Consider the following 15,157-nt stretch of genomic DNA (forward strand, 5'->3'; position numbering starts at 1 on the left):
TAGCCCCCAGCCCCACTTGACCCTCAGGCTGTGTGAGGCCACACTCACTGGTCCTGGCTAGCTGTCTGCCTTGCTGGCATTTGTTCTGTGCCACTGGGCAGAGGGAGGTGAGGATGAAGAGGGATGGCAGGGTCCCCACTGACCTGGATCCTGAGCAGCTTGAGAAGGTTCACCGCCCTGGCCCCATAGAGCTGGGCTGACCAACAGAAAAGAACATGGAGGAAGATGCAGGGGCAACAGGACCTGCAGGCGACTCCCTCTGTTTGCTGGACCTGTTACCTCATCTGAACGATGAGAGAGCCTGATGAAGAGAGAGCCCGATGAGAGAGCCCGGCTCGTGAGGACAGCGCCTGAGGCACTCTTCCTAAATCTGGCTCGGGTGCAGTTGTGACTCTGGCCTCTAGGACAACCTGCAGACCTTTCTTCTAAAGCTCGTAGGCCCCCAAAGCCTGGGCCACCTCCCCCTGACCTGATTTCCCCAGCAGGGCCGAGGGTTTCCCCCTGCTGATAAACATCCCCTCAAAACATCAATCAAAATGAAAAGCTACAAAGGGTGCTGCTTATAACAAGGTTTTAATAAAATAAAAAGTTCAAGTGCTTCCAATCCCCCAACATATCCCATTCTGGTGTGAGGGAGGGGAGGGACCCCCACACCCCAGTAGCACCAGGGATAGCACCATGAGAAAGATGAGGTCGCATCCGGCCTCCCTGAGACCCACAGGGTGGTGAGGGCATGTCTCAGACAACCCCCCCGCTTGCCCCCCACCTCGGACAGTCGCAGAACTGAAAGCAAGTCCATTCCCCTCCGGAGTACAGTCTCTAGGGAGTGCCACCCCTAGGTGAATCTCACTCCTCCTGAGGCCTGGGCTTCTGGGGAGATGCCATAGGGTAGCCCCCACCCCTTATGGCTTTGCTCCCTGGGCAGGAGGTGGGTAGGGAAGGGAACGGCTCCCATAGTCCTGAGGCTGGAGTTGGGGAAGGGCAGCCAGGACCAGAACACGCTGCTGGGGGTGGGGGTGGCTCAGGGGTCAGCAGTCACAAAAGGTCAGGGGTCAGATCCCTGGGTGTCTCCAAACCCACTCAGCCCAGGTCAGAACTGTGCTGGGGCCAAGGGCCAGCTCCCTCCCAGAGGTCCAACAGCTCCTTCTAGAGGTCAGTGAGTCCTGGAGAACCTGGGGCTTGGGGAGGATGGAGGACGAGGAGGGACCCTTTGCTCTCCTGGCCTGCGGCCTCCCTGTCCAGCTCCTCATGGCCCGTCACCGTTGACGTCCAGGTCAATGGAGCCATGGCTGACCACCAGCCTCAGACGCTTGGGTGGGCTGAAGGGGGCAAAGGCCAGGGCCTGCTTCGGGAAGGGGGTGGGGCCTGGGGTCCCAACAGGGGCGGGAACGGGGGTGGCAGGCAGGGCTGCAGCCACGCGGCTCAGATCCACGCGCACCACGTAAGGCAGCCCATAACGCCGGGCCCAGTGCCAGTCCTGCTGAGGGGCCCAGTGGGCTCGGGGGGCTGGGCCCAGGGCCACCAGGGCTTCTGCTCGCAGGCAGCAGCGAGGGCCACAGCCTCCCCACTGGTGCAAGGAGACGCGGGCTGCACGGAGGACAGGGAGCGCAGGGGCCCGCCGGGGCTGGGGGCGTCGGCGCCGCCGGGGGCGCGCCCGGAGCTGGGGTTGAGACAGCCACTGGAGCCAGAGGGGCGAGGCGTCGGGGCGAGTGCCGCAGGGCAGGGGGCGCAGGGGCTGGCAGGCAGCTGTGGAGGCCCGGGGGAGGGGGAGAGACACGAGGGGCTGGTGAGCAGGGCCTCGGGGAGGGTGCCCAGGGGCCGGAGGGCAGGAAGGGGCAGGGCAGGCGGCCAGCAGACAAGGGGTGGGCCTTGGGGGGCTCACCACAGAATGGGTCCCGGTGCAGCGGGGACAGGTGGGCACAGGCCCTGGGGCCCAGGGGGCCCTGCCGGCGACTACGGTCTGGGCCCTGCTGCAGCCTCCGTTTGGTCTCCCGGAGCTCGTACTTGTCCAGGGGCCGAGGGGGCAAGGGTTCCCTAGGCCGCAGGCGGAAGGCTCCTTCGCCTTTCCTTGTGGGGGTGGGGGGAGATGGGAGCAGGTCCTGAGGAAGGACTTCTGGGTTCACAGGCACAGCTTTCCCGATGTGCCATGGCTTTCCCACAACCTCCTGACGTGCCTCCCATGACCTCCCCAGTGCCTCCCACAACCGCCCCCACATGCTTCCCTACAGCCTCCCCAGGCCATCCCATGGCCTCTCTGGATGCCTCACCTCTCACACGTGTAGCATTCACAGTGCTCATTCTTCTCACCAAAGAAGCCCTCACCATAAAAGCAGGTCACCTCATCCCCTGGCTCAATGTCCCGAAGCACCTTCACACAGGCTGCATTCCCATCTGCCGGCACAAACTGGGAGCCAGGATGCTCAGGGGCCTGTCCTAGACTCCACCCCACCTGGCCAGTCCACTCCAAGTGCACTCCTGGGGATGGGGCCTGGGATAGGGACTGGCAGGGGCCAGGAGCCCAGAGCCCTGGTGGGGGGAGGGTTCCCCTCCAGGGCCTGCCTGCCACACACACTCCCTGACCTCCCACCCTTCTGCTGGCCTCTACCCTCCCCACATGATGATGGTCTAACTAGACCCTGGTGGTGTTGGCAATGCGCATGGCCCACTCCCTCCTGCACTCTTCCTCCACCCCTCTGACACACTGAACCCACTCCCTACTCCCCGCACCTTGTACCCCAGTGGCCAGCTCCCTTCCAGAGGGTCCGGCCACTCTGCAGCCCAGGTCTGGGATTGCTGGCCCACCGGCCACTCCTGCCTTCTGCCTCTCAACCCCCCACCAGTCTGGGAGGAGTGGGACCCCCATCAGTCCCTGCACTCTAGCCTGACACACATCTGGGGTGGCTCTCACCACCTGCCTGCCTTATCCCAGACCAGATGGCCAGAGCATCCGTGCACAGGGTCTTGTGTCTTTGTCCTATCCCCTACTCCAGCTGGAGCCAACCTCTCACTCAGTTACATACCAGGTCACACACCAGGTCACAGGGCAGCTTCTGGTCCTTCCCCTTCCTGCCAAACCTCTACCTCATAAGCTGCCAGGGCTGTCTCAGAGCCAAGCCCCATTATTCACCCAGTGGGAGCATCCACAGGGCAGACTTGAGCTACTTGTGGCATGTGGACACCAGAGTCACCAGGCCGGTCCTGCCTCCTTGGCCCTCCACTGAGACGTATCCATCTGGGATGCCCTGACACGTCGGTTTTCCTTCAACACCTAGGAAAATCCTAGTCCTCCTTCCAGGCCTAGCTCTGGCGGGACTTCTCTGCAGTCTCCCTGTTTTGCATGGCCTTACTCCTGGGCCCTCAGGCAGCTGCCATCTGCTGCACTCCAGAGCCTGGTTTTCTGTGCTCCCCAGCATTTTTCTCACCCCCAAATCCACACAACGGGACGGGTCTGCAGTCACAGAACACAGGAACCAGGGTGTGCACTTCACTTCCCTTGCAGGAGGTGAGTTCTCACGGGCTCCCACGCAAGAGAAGTGAGTGAGGCAAAGACTCGGATCCAGTTTCTAACTCTGGAGCCCCAGCTCTGGACCCCCTGTCACACCTTGGGGCCCAACATTCAGCAGGATGTGTACTCAAGACCTTCTCGAGACTGCTCTGTGTTCACACACCCCATGCTCCACCACGTAGAACACACAGTGGCCCCTCCCCACCCCTCTATCCCAAAGCTGCATCCTCAGTTCACTCCTCTGCCTGGAAGCCCTGCCTCCCAGACTCTCATCTTCTAGGGCTGTCTCTGGCTTTACCCGAGGTGGCTCGCATGAATTGACAGCTTCCTGTCCCTCAGCCACCCCAACACCCCACCTCGCCTTCTGCTGTGGCCAGTGGGCATCTCCACATGAGGCCAGGGGCTCGCTCCCTCCTCTGAGTGGCATAGCCCTGAGTCTAGCCAAGGCCCCCTCCTCCCTGACTCTCTGATCGCTGCAGCCACAAACATGATTCTGAAGCTACAAAACCAGGGCTGGAGGACAGTTCTGTCAGATGGGGAGACTCTGGGCAGTTTTGGGCTAGTCACTGACACAAATGCCCTTCCCTGGGGCTCCCTCATCACCCCATGCCCACTCCTGGGTGGAGGTCCCCAAGTCTTACCTTGCAATTGGGTTTGCAGTCTGGAGCATGGAGGGGTGGGTGAAGGAGAGGGAGAGAAGAGATTCAGGTGAGTGGAGGGGTGGCTGGCCACCCTCCCTGCCACCCGCCCCACCCCGCCCCTGCCCCCACCATGGTTTATGAAGGCTGCCGGGCCCAGCCACAGCTGTGCGATGCGCTTGCGGGTGGAGTACATGATGCTAAAGTCGTTTTCGCCAGCTCTCAGCAGCCCCTCGTCGGCCTCCCGCAGCTCTGCGATGCAGCCCACCAGCAGTTCCAGCTTCTCATTCTTCTTCCTGCCAAGAGGCCAGGCAGTGGGTGGGTCTGTGCACAGCACCTCTAGCCACTATCTCCATGGACAGGGGCTCTAGGGGACCAGGCCTCCTGCATGCCACTGCTGGCCACCGTGGTCCGATTTCTCAAACCCACCCACCACTGCATCTACACCTGCCAGGGGCACTTCCTAGATCCAGCATCCTTGGAGAGAGGATGGTGCCCAGACAGGACACTACAACCCAGGCACCACTCACACTGTCCTCTTGCTCTGGCTCCTCTTCCAGGTCCAAAACCCCTTGGGCCTTGCACAAGTTGCCCTTCTGCCTGGACTCTTCACAAGCTGCTATCCCACATGCTTCACCAGACCCTCTGGTGGGCCTCTGCCTAGGCCTGCTTCCCAAGAACATTCAAAATTCCCTAGTGGCTCCTGAAGCACCTAGGAACTGTGGTCAGTACCTGTGTGTTTACTTGGCTACACCTGCCTTCTGTCTACACTGTGAGTGGCTGGCAGGGTCGACCTTGCTCACTGCCCTGCCCCTTACCCAGTAGCATGGTTTATGCTGCAGAGGCCCCACTGGCACCAAGGCTGCCACAGTCCTGGGGACAGTCAGTACTTTCCTAGCAGCCCCTGGAACCCCAGGGTCGCATGGAGTTCTCATCCCCCATCAGGGCTGCTGAAGGCCAAGAGGGTCTCTGGGACTAGACCTGGCCTCAGCACCAGAGGCTTCTGCCCTGGTCTGCTGGGGTATCCTCTCCCAGCAGCCTCCAGGGCTCTTGTCTGTGAGCTCTGCCCTCTTACCAAGCTCTGGTAGACACAATCTTGGCTCCATTTGTCTCCATGGAATAGCGTGTACAGGGCAGGATGGTAAAGCCGCTTTCAGGCAGGAAGGCTCGGAGGTAGCGATAGATCTGGGGGAGGTGAGGGGGTGGGCGGGGTGAGGAGCTGGGGCAGGGTCGTCCTCGGCCCTCTCTCTCCTGGGTCCTAGTCCTGCTCTGTCACTGACTCGCTGTGTGGTCTTGGGGGGTTCACTTCCCCTCTGGGGGGTCTCAGTTTCCTCATCTGTCAAATGAAGAGGTTGTACTCCATCTCAGAGGGCCCCCAATTCTCCTCTCCTAGGATTCTCTGAGCCTTGTCTCAGATGGTCCCAATGGCTAGGAAGTTAGGGCGTCTTGTGGGGGTGGGGGATTTGCAGAGGGTGGGGTTGGGGGCGAGGTGGGGTGGAGATGGGCAGAGCCTGGGGCTCCAGAGGTTCTGTCTGGCAGGGTGGCAGAGGTGAGAGGGAAGACCTGTGGGCTGAGGGTGGAGATGAAGGGAAGGGCGCCCTCACGTGGGTCTTGAGGGCAGCCTCCTGCCGCGGGCCCCGGCTCTGGAAGTAGTGGGCCATCCAGCCTCCCAGCGTCAGGGCCCGGTATGCAGCCTCCAGGTCCCGCTGCCTCAGGAAGGCCTCCAGCGCTGAGCGCAGGTGGTGCTGTCGCCGCAGTGGGGGCACAGGGCTGGGGGAGAGGGCATGCCTGGGTCCCAGGGCCTTGGCTGGGCCTTCCCAGGCCCCGCCCCCACCCCCTCTTGGGGCTGCAGGGCCCCTGGAGGAAGGGAAGGGGTCCCCAGCCGCCTCACCTGACGTTCATCTTGTGGGTACGGAAGCCGAGGTAGGGGTCCAGGACTAGGCTGGTGGCAAGGTCGTCATTCTCACACAGCTCTCTGGCTGTCACTCTGTCTGGTCCCATGGTGCCCCACGGACCATGCTGCCTCTGGCCCGGAGGGCACAAGGTAGGGGCAGGGGCAGTGCCCCAGGAGTGCCACTTAGGAGCTGCGCGGAGTTTGGCAAGGCTTTTAAAGGTCTCCAGTCTCATCTATAAATCAGGGAGTAAAAGCAATGCTGACTTCACAGGGCTCTCGGTGAAGCCAGAATGCAACAAGTACTTCTGCTAGTGGGGAAGCCCCTAAAGAAATGCCAGTCATCGTCATTAGTATCTTCATGCTCTGGAGCACAGACACAAATCCTTCAAGCACCCATGACCACCTGCTGTGCACACCCACACACATGCAGATTCCCTCATCCCTCTCTCTCTCCCTCACACACACACACACACACACACACACACACACGTGCGCGCGCACGCAAACGCACTCGTCCCTACTGGCTCAGGGAAGGCTGATTAATTGGCAGTCAGGGATAACCCTAAAGGCTTAGCCCTACAGGGGTGGGAGTCAGGGGGAGCCCATTTCCACCTCCAGCCCTCACTAAGGAAAAATCCAAGGCTTCCCACCCGCTAGGACAGCCTGTTCCTCCACCCACCCCCACTCTTCTTGGCCTCAGCCTCCACCTCCCTCCAACCACCCCTCCATTCCTCCCCAGCAGCCCTTGGGAATCATCTGGAGACTATGGGAGAAGCCTCAGGCAGCCTGGAGGGGGGGTAGGGGAGGGAGCGCGGAGGAGGGATCCCAGCACCTGCTCCCTCTCCAAGGATTCTGGGGGAGGGAGGGGGGGGCTCGGAGGACAAAGCCCAGAAGGGGGTAGAGGAAAGGACTGATATGGAGAGGCAGTGCAGGTCTATCAAAAGGGGAGAAAGAAGGGAATTAGCAAAAGGAAACAAAACAAGACCCCTGACCCTGACTACAGAAGGCCTGCTGGGCATCCACGCCACGGTGCTTCAGGGAGAGTCCACGGGGGACCGCGAGGAAGGGGAGCTGAAGAGGGACCAGCAGCTTGAGCTGCTGGAAGGGGTTCCAGAAAAGACAGGAAGGCTGGGGATACATAAAGAGGGGGCGATGCGAGAGGGCGCCGGGACGGAGCGGAAGCTGCAGACAAGCTTGTGGGTAGAGACAAAATACACTGCACAGCGGGGATCTGGGGCACAGAGTAGGGCCGGGGGCGCCTGCTGGACAGAGCGCGGTTCGGAGGCCTGGGGGTCACGGACGACCCCACGAACGCCAGAGTGGAGAGCTGGGGTCGAGGGCAGGTCCCGTGGAGGAGAACGGGGGCCTAGGGGTGCAGAGCGGGGCGTGGAGAAGCAGCGGAAAGGCAGGTCCTGCACACCCCGGGAGGAAGAGCTTGTGCTCCAGGAAGGGACCTGGGCAGGCTCTGGGGGTCCAGGAGCCGGGGCTGAGGTCCGCGGGCGGCACTCAAGAAGCAGACAGGGGCCTGGCAGGCAGCGAGTGTGCAGGGGAAGAGCCTGAGGGCCAAGGAGGGGAGCGGGGGGGTGCCGGGGCGACCCGAGGGTGCGGGGAGAGGCTGGGCGCCCGGAGCAGCCTGAGGCCGAAGGGCGGGAGACGTGGGCGCCTGGACATGAGGAGGGGCCGGGCGGGGCGGGGGGCGGTCGGGGCTGGGGGCGACCGGGAGCCAAGGCAGCGCGGGCTGGGGGCCAAGAGGGGGCTCAGAGGTCGGGCCCCGCGCCGCCCCTCACCCGCTTTTCCTCCTCCTCCTCCTCCTCCTCCTCCTCAGGCACCAGAGCCGCAGCCGCCACCACCTCCTCCCACTGCCTGCTCCAGCTCTCGTCAGACACGGTCGCCGCGCCTCCCGTCTGCGCCGCCGGCCCCGCCTCACCGCAGCCAGCGGGAGCGCCCATTGGTCGAGGCCGCCGCCATTCTCAGCGGCTGCGGCGCTTCCGCCACTCTCATTGGTCGAGACCCACTCGGCCCCTCCCCGCCTGCCCTCCCGTCCGTGCCCCTACGAAACCCCGCTCAGCTCGCGCGGCTGCCAAGAGCCGCCGACTTTGGCTAATGGCTCCCGCCGCTGTCCTTCCGCCGCTGCCATGGAGACACGCCCCGCCCACAGCCAGGAGTCGACGCCCTCATTGGCCGAGAGCGTCGTGGCTCCAGGCGAAACTCGGGTTTGGGTCAGGTTATTCAGGTCCTAGTGGAAAGGGGCGGGCTCGCCGGCTCCATAGCCCGCGTGTGACTGGCTGGCCTTGGAACGGCTCGGCCTCGCATAGGCTAGGGCCTTCCCCCGTCACCGTGGAGTCGCTTCTGGCCCATTCTTTTTCTCCGGCGAAACCTTCGCGAACCTCAGGGAGAACGCTGGGGCGGGTGGGCGTGCGCGGTCGCCCGGGCAGATCCCGCCCGGCCTGCGGTTGCCGAGGCGACAAAACTTTGACAGCCCTGTCCGGCTACAAATGGCACCTCGCTCTCCCTGGTGGCTGGAGCACCTTCTGGGCTGCGAGAACCCCGAGAACCCCGCGGTAGCTGTGTGGTTGAACGGGTCGGACAGGAGGAGCCTGGGAAGCGGGGCCTTGGAGAAAACTCTCATGGGACAGTCCCCCCCCCCCCCCGGTTGGCATCAGCCCCCCCCCCAGCTGCAATCCTGGAGGCATGCATAATTACCAATTCATCATAATTATGCCCAGAATAATAAGCTCCGCACTCGGAGCAGGCCGTCTTTGTGTTACTCACTGCCGTGTATCTTGTGTGTTTATAACAATGGCTGGCTCGGAATAGGTGCTTTCTTCATGTGCACTGGATGAATGAATGTGTGCATGACCCGCTGGCGAGGAGGAGCTGACGGTTTCTGCATAGCTCTGTGATGCTGGGGAAGTGGCTTACCCTCTCTGGACCTCAGGTTCGCGTTTGTAGAACAAGGACCACGCTGGTCCCTCTCTGAGGGTTTCTCCTTGACATCCTCCCGATTGTCTTCCATCCGTGCTTCCAGCCTACCTACCCCCCTATGTTCCTGCTGATCCTTCCCCAGCTGGGGCTAACCCCAGCTCTGAGACCGCTCCCCTCAACTGAGGCACACACCCACAGCTCTCCAATAAGGATGGCCACAGCTCCAGAGGAGAGCAGGAGCCAGCAAGCAGAGAGGACCCTACAAACTTAGCTCTCTGGAAAAGTCCTATCAGCACGTCTGGATCTTACAAGGACAGCCCTTCTTTCTGTTCGCTTGTGTATATAACCTACAAAAACACTCGCAAATGGGAACCAAAAAGATAAGCTCCCAACAGTAATGTTTGTAGTGGTAAAAAACAACAACCTGGAATCGGCTTAAATGCCCATCACATGAAGATAAATGGATCATGAGGTATTCATACAGGGGAGCACCATACAGCAGTGAAAGGGAGTGAGCCTGCACTCTGTACATCCAACCTGGACAACCCCAAAACATGATGCTAGCTGCAGAACTCTGCAGAGTCGAATGTGGGCAGTTTTAAAACACTTGAATCGAGGGTTGTAAAAAAAGAAAGAAAGAAAAGAAAGAAAGAAAGAAAGAAAGAAAGAAAGAAAGAAAGAAAGAAAGAAAGAAAGAAAGAAAGAAAAGAAAAGAAAAAGATTGTATGTGGATGTGTGTTTTCCACGTGTATAGATGTGCATAGGCATGACAAAAGGAGGGGCAAATCCTATCTGTGACCCTTGCAGGTGGGCCAGAAAGAATGCAATCAGGAAAGCCACGCACACGTTGATATTTGTACTTTTTTTCTCTCCTTTTGTAGAGTCCAGAGGTGGAAACATGAGTTTACTATATTCACTATCTGTTGTTTTTCTATGTCTCAAAAAAGATTGCATAATATATAGATATAGATATAGATTTTATTTATTTATTCATGAGAGACAGAGAGAAAGAGAGAGGCAGAGACACAGGTAGAGGGAGAAGCAGGCTCCATGCAGGGAGCCTGACGTGGGACTTGATCCCAGGTCCTTAGGATCACACCCCGGGCTGCAGGTGGTGCTAAACCGTTGCGCCACCGGGGCTGCCCTTTTATTTGTTTATTTATTTTTTAAAGATTTTTATTCATTCATGAGAGACACAGAAGAGAGGCAGAAGAGGGAGAAGCAGGCTGTCCGCTGAGCAAGAAGCCAGATCATGCCATGCCAGCACCCGAGGATCAAGACCTGAGCCGAAGGCAGACGCTCAACCACTGAGCCACCAGGTACCCTCACTTCCAGGGTTTTATTTAAAGAAAATAAATAGCAAATGTTAAGATATTTATATAGAAAGATGTTAGCCGCAGAGTTGTTTAAAACATAGAAAAAGGGACGCCTGGGTAGCTCAGCAGTTGAGCACCTGCCTTTGTTCCATGGCATGATCTTGGAGTCCCAGGATCGAGTCCCACAACATCGGGCTCCCTGCATGGAGCCTGCTTCTCCCTCTGTCTATGTCTCTGACTCTCTCTCTCTCTCTCTCTGTGTGTGTGTGTGTGTCTCTCATGAATAAATAAATAAAATCTTAAAAAAATAAAACAGAAAAATAGGGCATCTGGGTGGCTCAGTCAGTTAAGTGTTTGCCTTTGGCTCAGTCATTATCCCAGGGTCCTGGGATGGCATGATCCGGCTCCCTGCTCAGCAGACAGCCTGCTTCTCCCTCTTCTTCTGCCCCTTCTCCTACTTGTGCTGTCTCTCTCAAATAAATAAATAAAATCTTAAAAAAAAAAACACACAGAAAAATACAAAAAGCCTTAATGTCCAACAACAGAAGATTGGTCAGTTCACTTGACAAATCCACCAGATGGAGTAATGACCACGCCTAACAGTTTACTGAGCTGGTAAACTTTGCAAATAGCTCTGCTAGGGGAGGGCTCTTATAACCCCCATTTTATTTTATTTTATTATTAATATTTTTTTAAGATTTTATTCATTTATTCATGAGAGACACAGAGAGAAAGAGAGGCAGAGACACAGGCAGAGGGAGAAGCAGGCCCCACATAGGGAGCCCAAGGTGGGACTCGATCCTGGGTCTCCAGGAGCACGCCCTGGGCTCAAGGCAGGCACTAAACCGCTGAGCCACCCAGGCTGCCCTAACCCCTATTTTACATATGAGCAAAGTGAAGCTGACAGAGGGGATTTAACTGAACATCAGACACCAGAGGTTTACTCCCAAAGTCTGAGCTATATTGCTCAGAAGCATCCAGCTGGTTCTCAACCTCCAAGGCATAATAAGAGACAGCCCAGAGCAGGAATGAAGCTTGGACAAACCGTACAACATAGATGAACCTTGAAAACATACCAGGTAAAAGGAGCCAGATACAAAAAATCACATATGGGGATCCCTGGGTGGCGCAGCGGTTTGGCGCCTGTCTTTGGCCCAGGGCGCGATCCTGGAGACCCGGGATCGAATCCCACGTCGGGCTCCCGGTGCATGGAGCCTGCTTCTCCATCTGCCTGTGTCTCTACCTCTCTCTCTCTCTCTGTGACTATCATAATTTAAAAAAAAAAAAAATCACATATGGAATGATTCCATTTCTTTTTCTTTTTTAAGATTTATTTATTTATTTTAGAGAGACGGAATGCGTGTGTGCACACAAGGTGGGAGGGGGGCAGAGAGAGAATCTCAAGCCAACCCCACACTGAGTGGGAAGCCCGACTCAAGGTTCTATCTCACAACCCTGAGATCATGACCTGAGCCGAAATCAAGAGTCAGATGCTTAATCCACTGAGCTCCCCATGTGACTTGGAATGATCCCATTTCTATGAAATATCCAGAATAGGAAAATCCATAGACACAGCAGATTTATGGTTGCCAGGGAGTGGGCAGGGGCGGGGGAGGTGGAGGGAAGAATGGAGAGAGATCAATTATAGGTATGGGATTTCCTTTTTGGATGATGAGGTTTTGGAACTAAAGAATGGTGATGCTGCAGAACATCGAACGTGTACATAAAGCCATTAAATTGTACACTTCAAAATGGTTAAGACAGTGGGATGCTGGGTGGCTGGCTCAGCGGTTGAGCGCCTGCCTTTAGCTCAGGGCATGATCCCAGATTCCTGAGTTGAAGTCCCACATCCGGCTCCTTGCATGGAGCCTGCTTCTCCTTCTGCCTGTGTCTCTGCCTCTCTCTTTGTGTCTCTTATGAATAAATAAATAAAATCTCGGGGATCCCTGGGTGGCGCAGCGGTTTAGCGCCTGCCTTTGGCCTAGGGCGCGATCCTGGGGCTCCAGGATCGAATCCCACGTCAGGCTTCCGGTGCATGGAGCCTGCTTCTCCCTCTGCCTGTGTCTCTGCCTCTCTCTCTCTCTCTCTCTCTCTGTGACTATCATAAATAAATAAAAGTTTAAATAAATAAATAAATAAATAAATAAATAAATAAATAAATAAATAAAAATAATAAAATCTCGGCAGCCCAGGTAGCTCAGCGGTTTAGCACTGCATTCAGCCCAGGGCCTGATCCTGGAGACCTGGGATCGAGTCCCACATTGGACTCCCTGCATGGAGCCTGCTTCTCCCTCTGCCTGTGTCTCTGCCTCTGTGTGTGTGTGTGTGTGTGTGTGTGTGTGTGTGTGTGTGTCTCATGAATAAATAAATAAAATCTTAAAAAAAATAAATAAAATCTGTAAAAAATGATTAAAACAGTAAATTTGATGTTATGCATATTTTACTACCCAAAGAGAGGGAAGCAGAGAAACAATCAACTGGAAAATATAGTGAAAATATAGATTCTAGGATGCCTGGGTGGCTCAGCAGTTGAGTGTCTGTCTTTGGCTCGGGTAATGATCCTGGAGTCCTGGGATCAAGTCCCACATGGGGGTCCCTGCATGGAGCCTGCTTCTCCCTCTGCCTATGTCTCTTGCCTCTTTCTCTCTGTGTCTCTCATGAATAAATAAATAAAATCTTAAAAAAAAAGAGAAAACATAGATTCTAAGTCTCAGCCTCCAGAAAGCCGGGTTGAGTATTTAATAAGCATTTTAGGACAGTGTGCCCAAAGTGTGGCTCGTGCACCCACAGGATCAGGCAGGATCACATGGGTGCTTGGTGGGAATGAAGAATGTTGGGTCACATCGCAGAATTCCTAAATCAGAATCACCCAAACCAGTGATTGGAATGCTCTAGAATGTTTGAGAAGTGTGCCTTTATTTTTTTTTTAAGATTTATTTATTTATTCATGAGATACACAGAAAGAGAGAGAGTCAGAGATACGGGCAGAGGGAGAAGCAGGCTCTTCGAAGGAGCCCGATGCAGGACTTGGTTCTGGGTCTCCAGGATCCCGACCTGAGCTGAAGGCAGCTGCCCAACCGCTGAGCCAGCAAGGCAACCCAAGAAGTGTGCCTTTATAGGTGGCTTCTTCAGACCACACATTAACACACTGGGGGGACATTGTAGCCTTAGTAACTTCCAAGTTACTTATGGCTTATTTTAAGGGGAAAACTTGTTATAAAACTGTAAATTCGAGGGGTGGCTGCGTGGCTCAGTCAGTCAGGCGTCTGCCTTCAGATTAGATCATGATCTCAAAGTCCTGGGATCAAGGCCCACATTGGCCTTCCGGCTCAGCAAGGAGTCTGCTTCTCTCTCTCCCTCTGCTCTCCCTTCTCTCCACTGCACTCATGCTTACTCTCTCGCTGTCAAATAAATGAGTAAAATCTTAAAACAAAAAACTTTTGTAAATTCAGGATGACCATACTTTGAGGGAAAAGGGGTATTTACTTATACGTGTATGTAAATTACATGATTGAGGACCAGGATGTGGAACAAAGGGGACCCTTGTGGCTGTCGATGGGAATGTAAGCAGGTGTATCCACTATGGAAAAACGATATTGTGAATCCTTAAGAAATTAGAAATAGAGATGTGGTATCATCCAGCAATCTCATTTCTGGATATATATCCAAAGAAAATGATCACTATTGCAAAGAGATACCTGCACTCTCATGTTAATTACAGCATTATTGACAATGGCCTCAACATGGAAACCACCTAAGTGCTGGTCGATAGATCAATGACAGAAGAAAAGTTAGGGCATGTGCATATATAATGGAATATCATTCAGCTGTGAGAAAGGATGAAATCCTGCCGTCCGCAACACAATGGAAGAAACTGGAGGACATGCTGCCGAATGAGATAAGACAGACAGAAAAGCAAATACTGTACGATCCCACATGTGTGTGGAATCTAAACAAAGTCAAACTCACAGAAGCAGGGATTGGAAGGTGGTTACCAGAGGTTGAGGAGGCAAGGAGAGACGTTGAGCAAGGGGTACAAACTTACAGTTAGGAGAGGAATGAATGATGAGTTAATAGTACTGTATTGTATACTTGAAGTTTGCTAAGAGGGTAGATCATAACCCCCCCCCCCCCCACACACACACACAGGCAAAAGGCAACTGGTGATGGGAGGTAAGGGATGTGTGAATTAGCTTGATTGTGGTGATCACTGCACAGTGTGTACATATATCAAGCCATTATACTGTATATTTTAAATATATACAGTTTTTGTTTGTGAATCATACTCTAATAAAGCTGGGGAAAAAAAGGGTTGTGGGGGAGTTATCTCTCTGTTTTCATGTATGACTTATGTAATGACTGAATGTATATAATGATAGAATAAAATGTATTATATACTATATGTTAGTTCATAAACATCTATGCCATGTATATACCTATGTATATGCATATGTACACGTACATGACTCAATCTACCTATATCATTGTCATCATGCTCAAAGTTTTGCAATGAATTCACACCTTGGTGTATTCACATTTCCAAGATGACCCCTAGTGACCTCCAAGATGACCCCTAGTCAGCTTCCAAGATGACTTCCAGTGACCCGCAGTGGAATTCAAAACCTTGTGCACCTCCTTCCACTCTGAATAGGGCTGGGCTGGTGCCATGCAAAGGATATTGCAAACACAATGGCATGTCCAAGGCTAGCTCACTAAGGACATGATGGCTTCCATCCTTGCCATCTCTTTAATTACTCCTCTGGGGGAGCTCATCACCATGCCGAAAGGCTGTCAAGTCCACCTTATGGAGAAGGTCATGTGGCAAGGAACCAAGTTTGTGCTAATAGCCAGAGAGGAACTGAAGCTTCCTGTCAAGAGT

General features: G+C 55.2%; 1 protein-coding gene across 2 annotated transcripts; it reads right to left on the reverse strand.

The window, feature by feature from the left end:
* Positions 1 to 554: 554 nt before the first annotated feature.
* On the reverse strand, positions 555 to 7,968 carry KMT5C (lysine methyltransferase 5C). 2 transcript variants are annotated; one of them, XM_038527812.1, is made up of 9 exons: positions 7,825 to 7,968; positions 6,035 to 6,270; positions 5,748 to 5,913; positions 5,219 to 5,328; positions 4,276 to 4,439; positions 4,147 to 4,166; positions 2,268 to 2,404; positions 1,883 to 2,067; positions 555 to 1,746 (listed from the first exon to the last, which is right to left on the reverse strand). In XM_038527812.1, exons 2-9 carry the CDS (start codon positions 6,268 to 6,270, stop codon positions 1,247 to 1,249), a joined length of 1,518 nt encoding a protein of 505 aa, XP_038383740.1. In that variant the 5' UTR covers positions 7,825 to 7,968; the 3' UTR covers positions 555 to 1,246. The 2 variants fall into 2 exon arrangements, with proteins under 2 accessions (XP_038383740.1, XP_038383741.1); XM_038527813.1 differs by lacking the exon at positions 7,825 to 7,968 and adding an exon at positions 7,030 to 7,545.
* Positions 7,969 to 15,157: the final 7,189 nt, after the last annotated feature.

Source organism: Canis lupus, chromosome 1 (assembly GCF_011100685.1).
Source record: "Canis lupus familiaris isolate Mischka breed German Shepherd chromosome 1, alternate assembly UU_Cfam_GSD_1.0, whole genome shotgun sequence".
Classification (NCBI taxonomy): Eukaryota; Metazoa; Chordata; class Mammalia; order Carnivora; family Canidae; genus Canis; species Canis lupus.

Coding starts and splice junctions, on each gene's coding strand:
- KMT5C (XM_038527813.1), bottom strand. CDS start 7,056: ATGCCCAGCAGGCCTTCTGTAGTCAGG. Junction 6,271..7,029: donor GCAGGCCTTCTGTAGTCAGG/GTCAGGGGTCTT, acceptor CCTGATTTATAG/ATGAGACTGGAGACCTTTAA. Junction 5,329..5,747: donor AGGCTGCCCTCAAGACCCAC/GTGAGGGCGCCC, acceptor CACCTCCCCCAG/ATCTATCGCTACCTCCGAGC.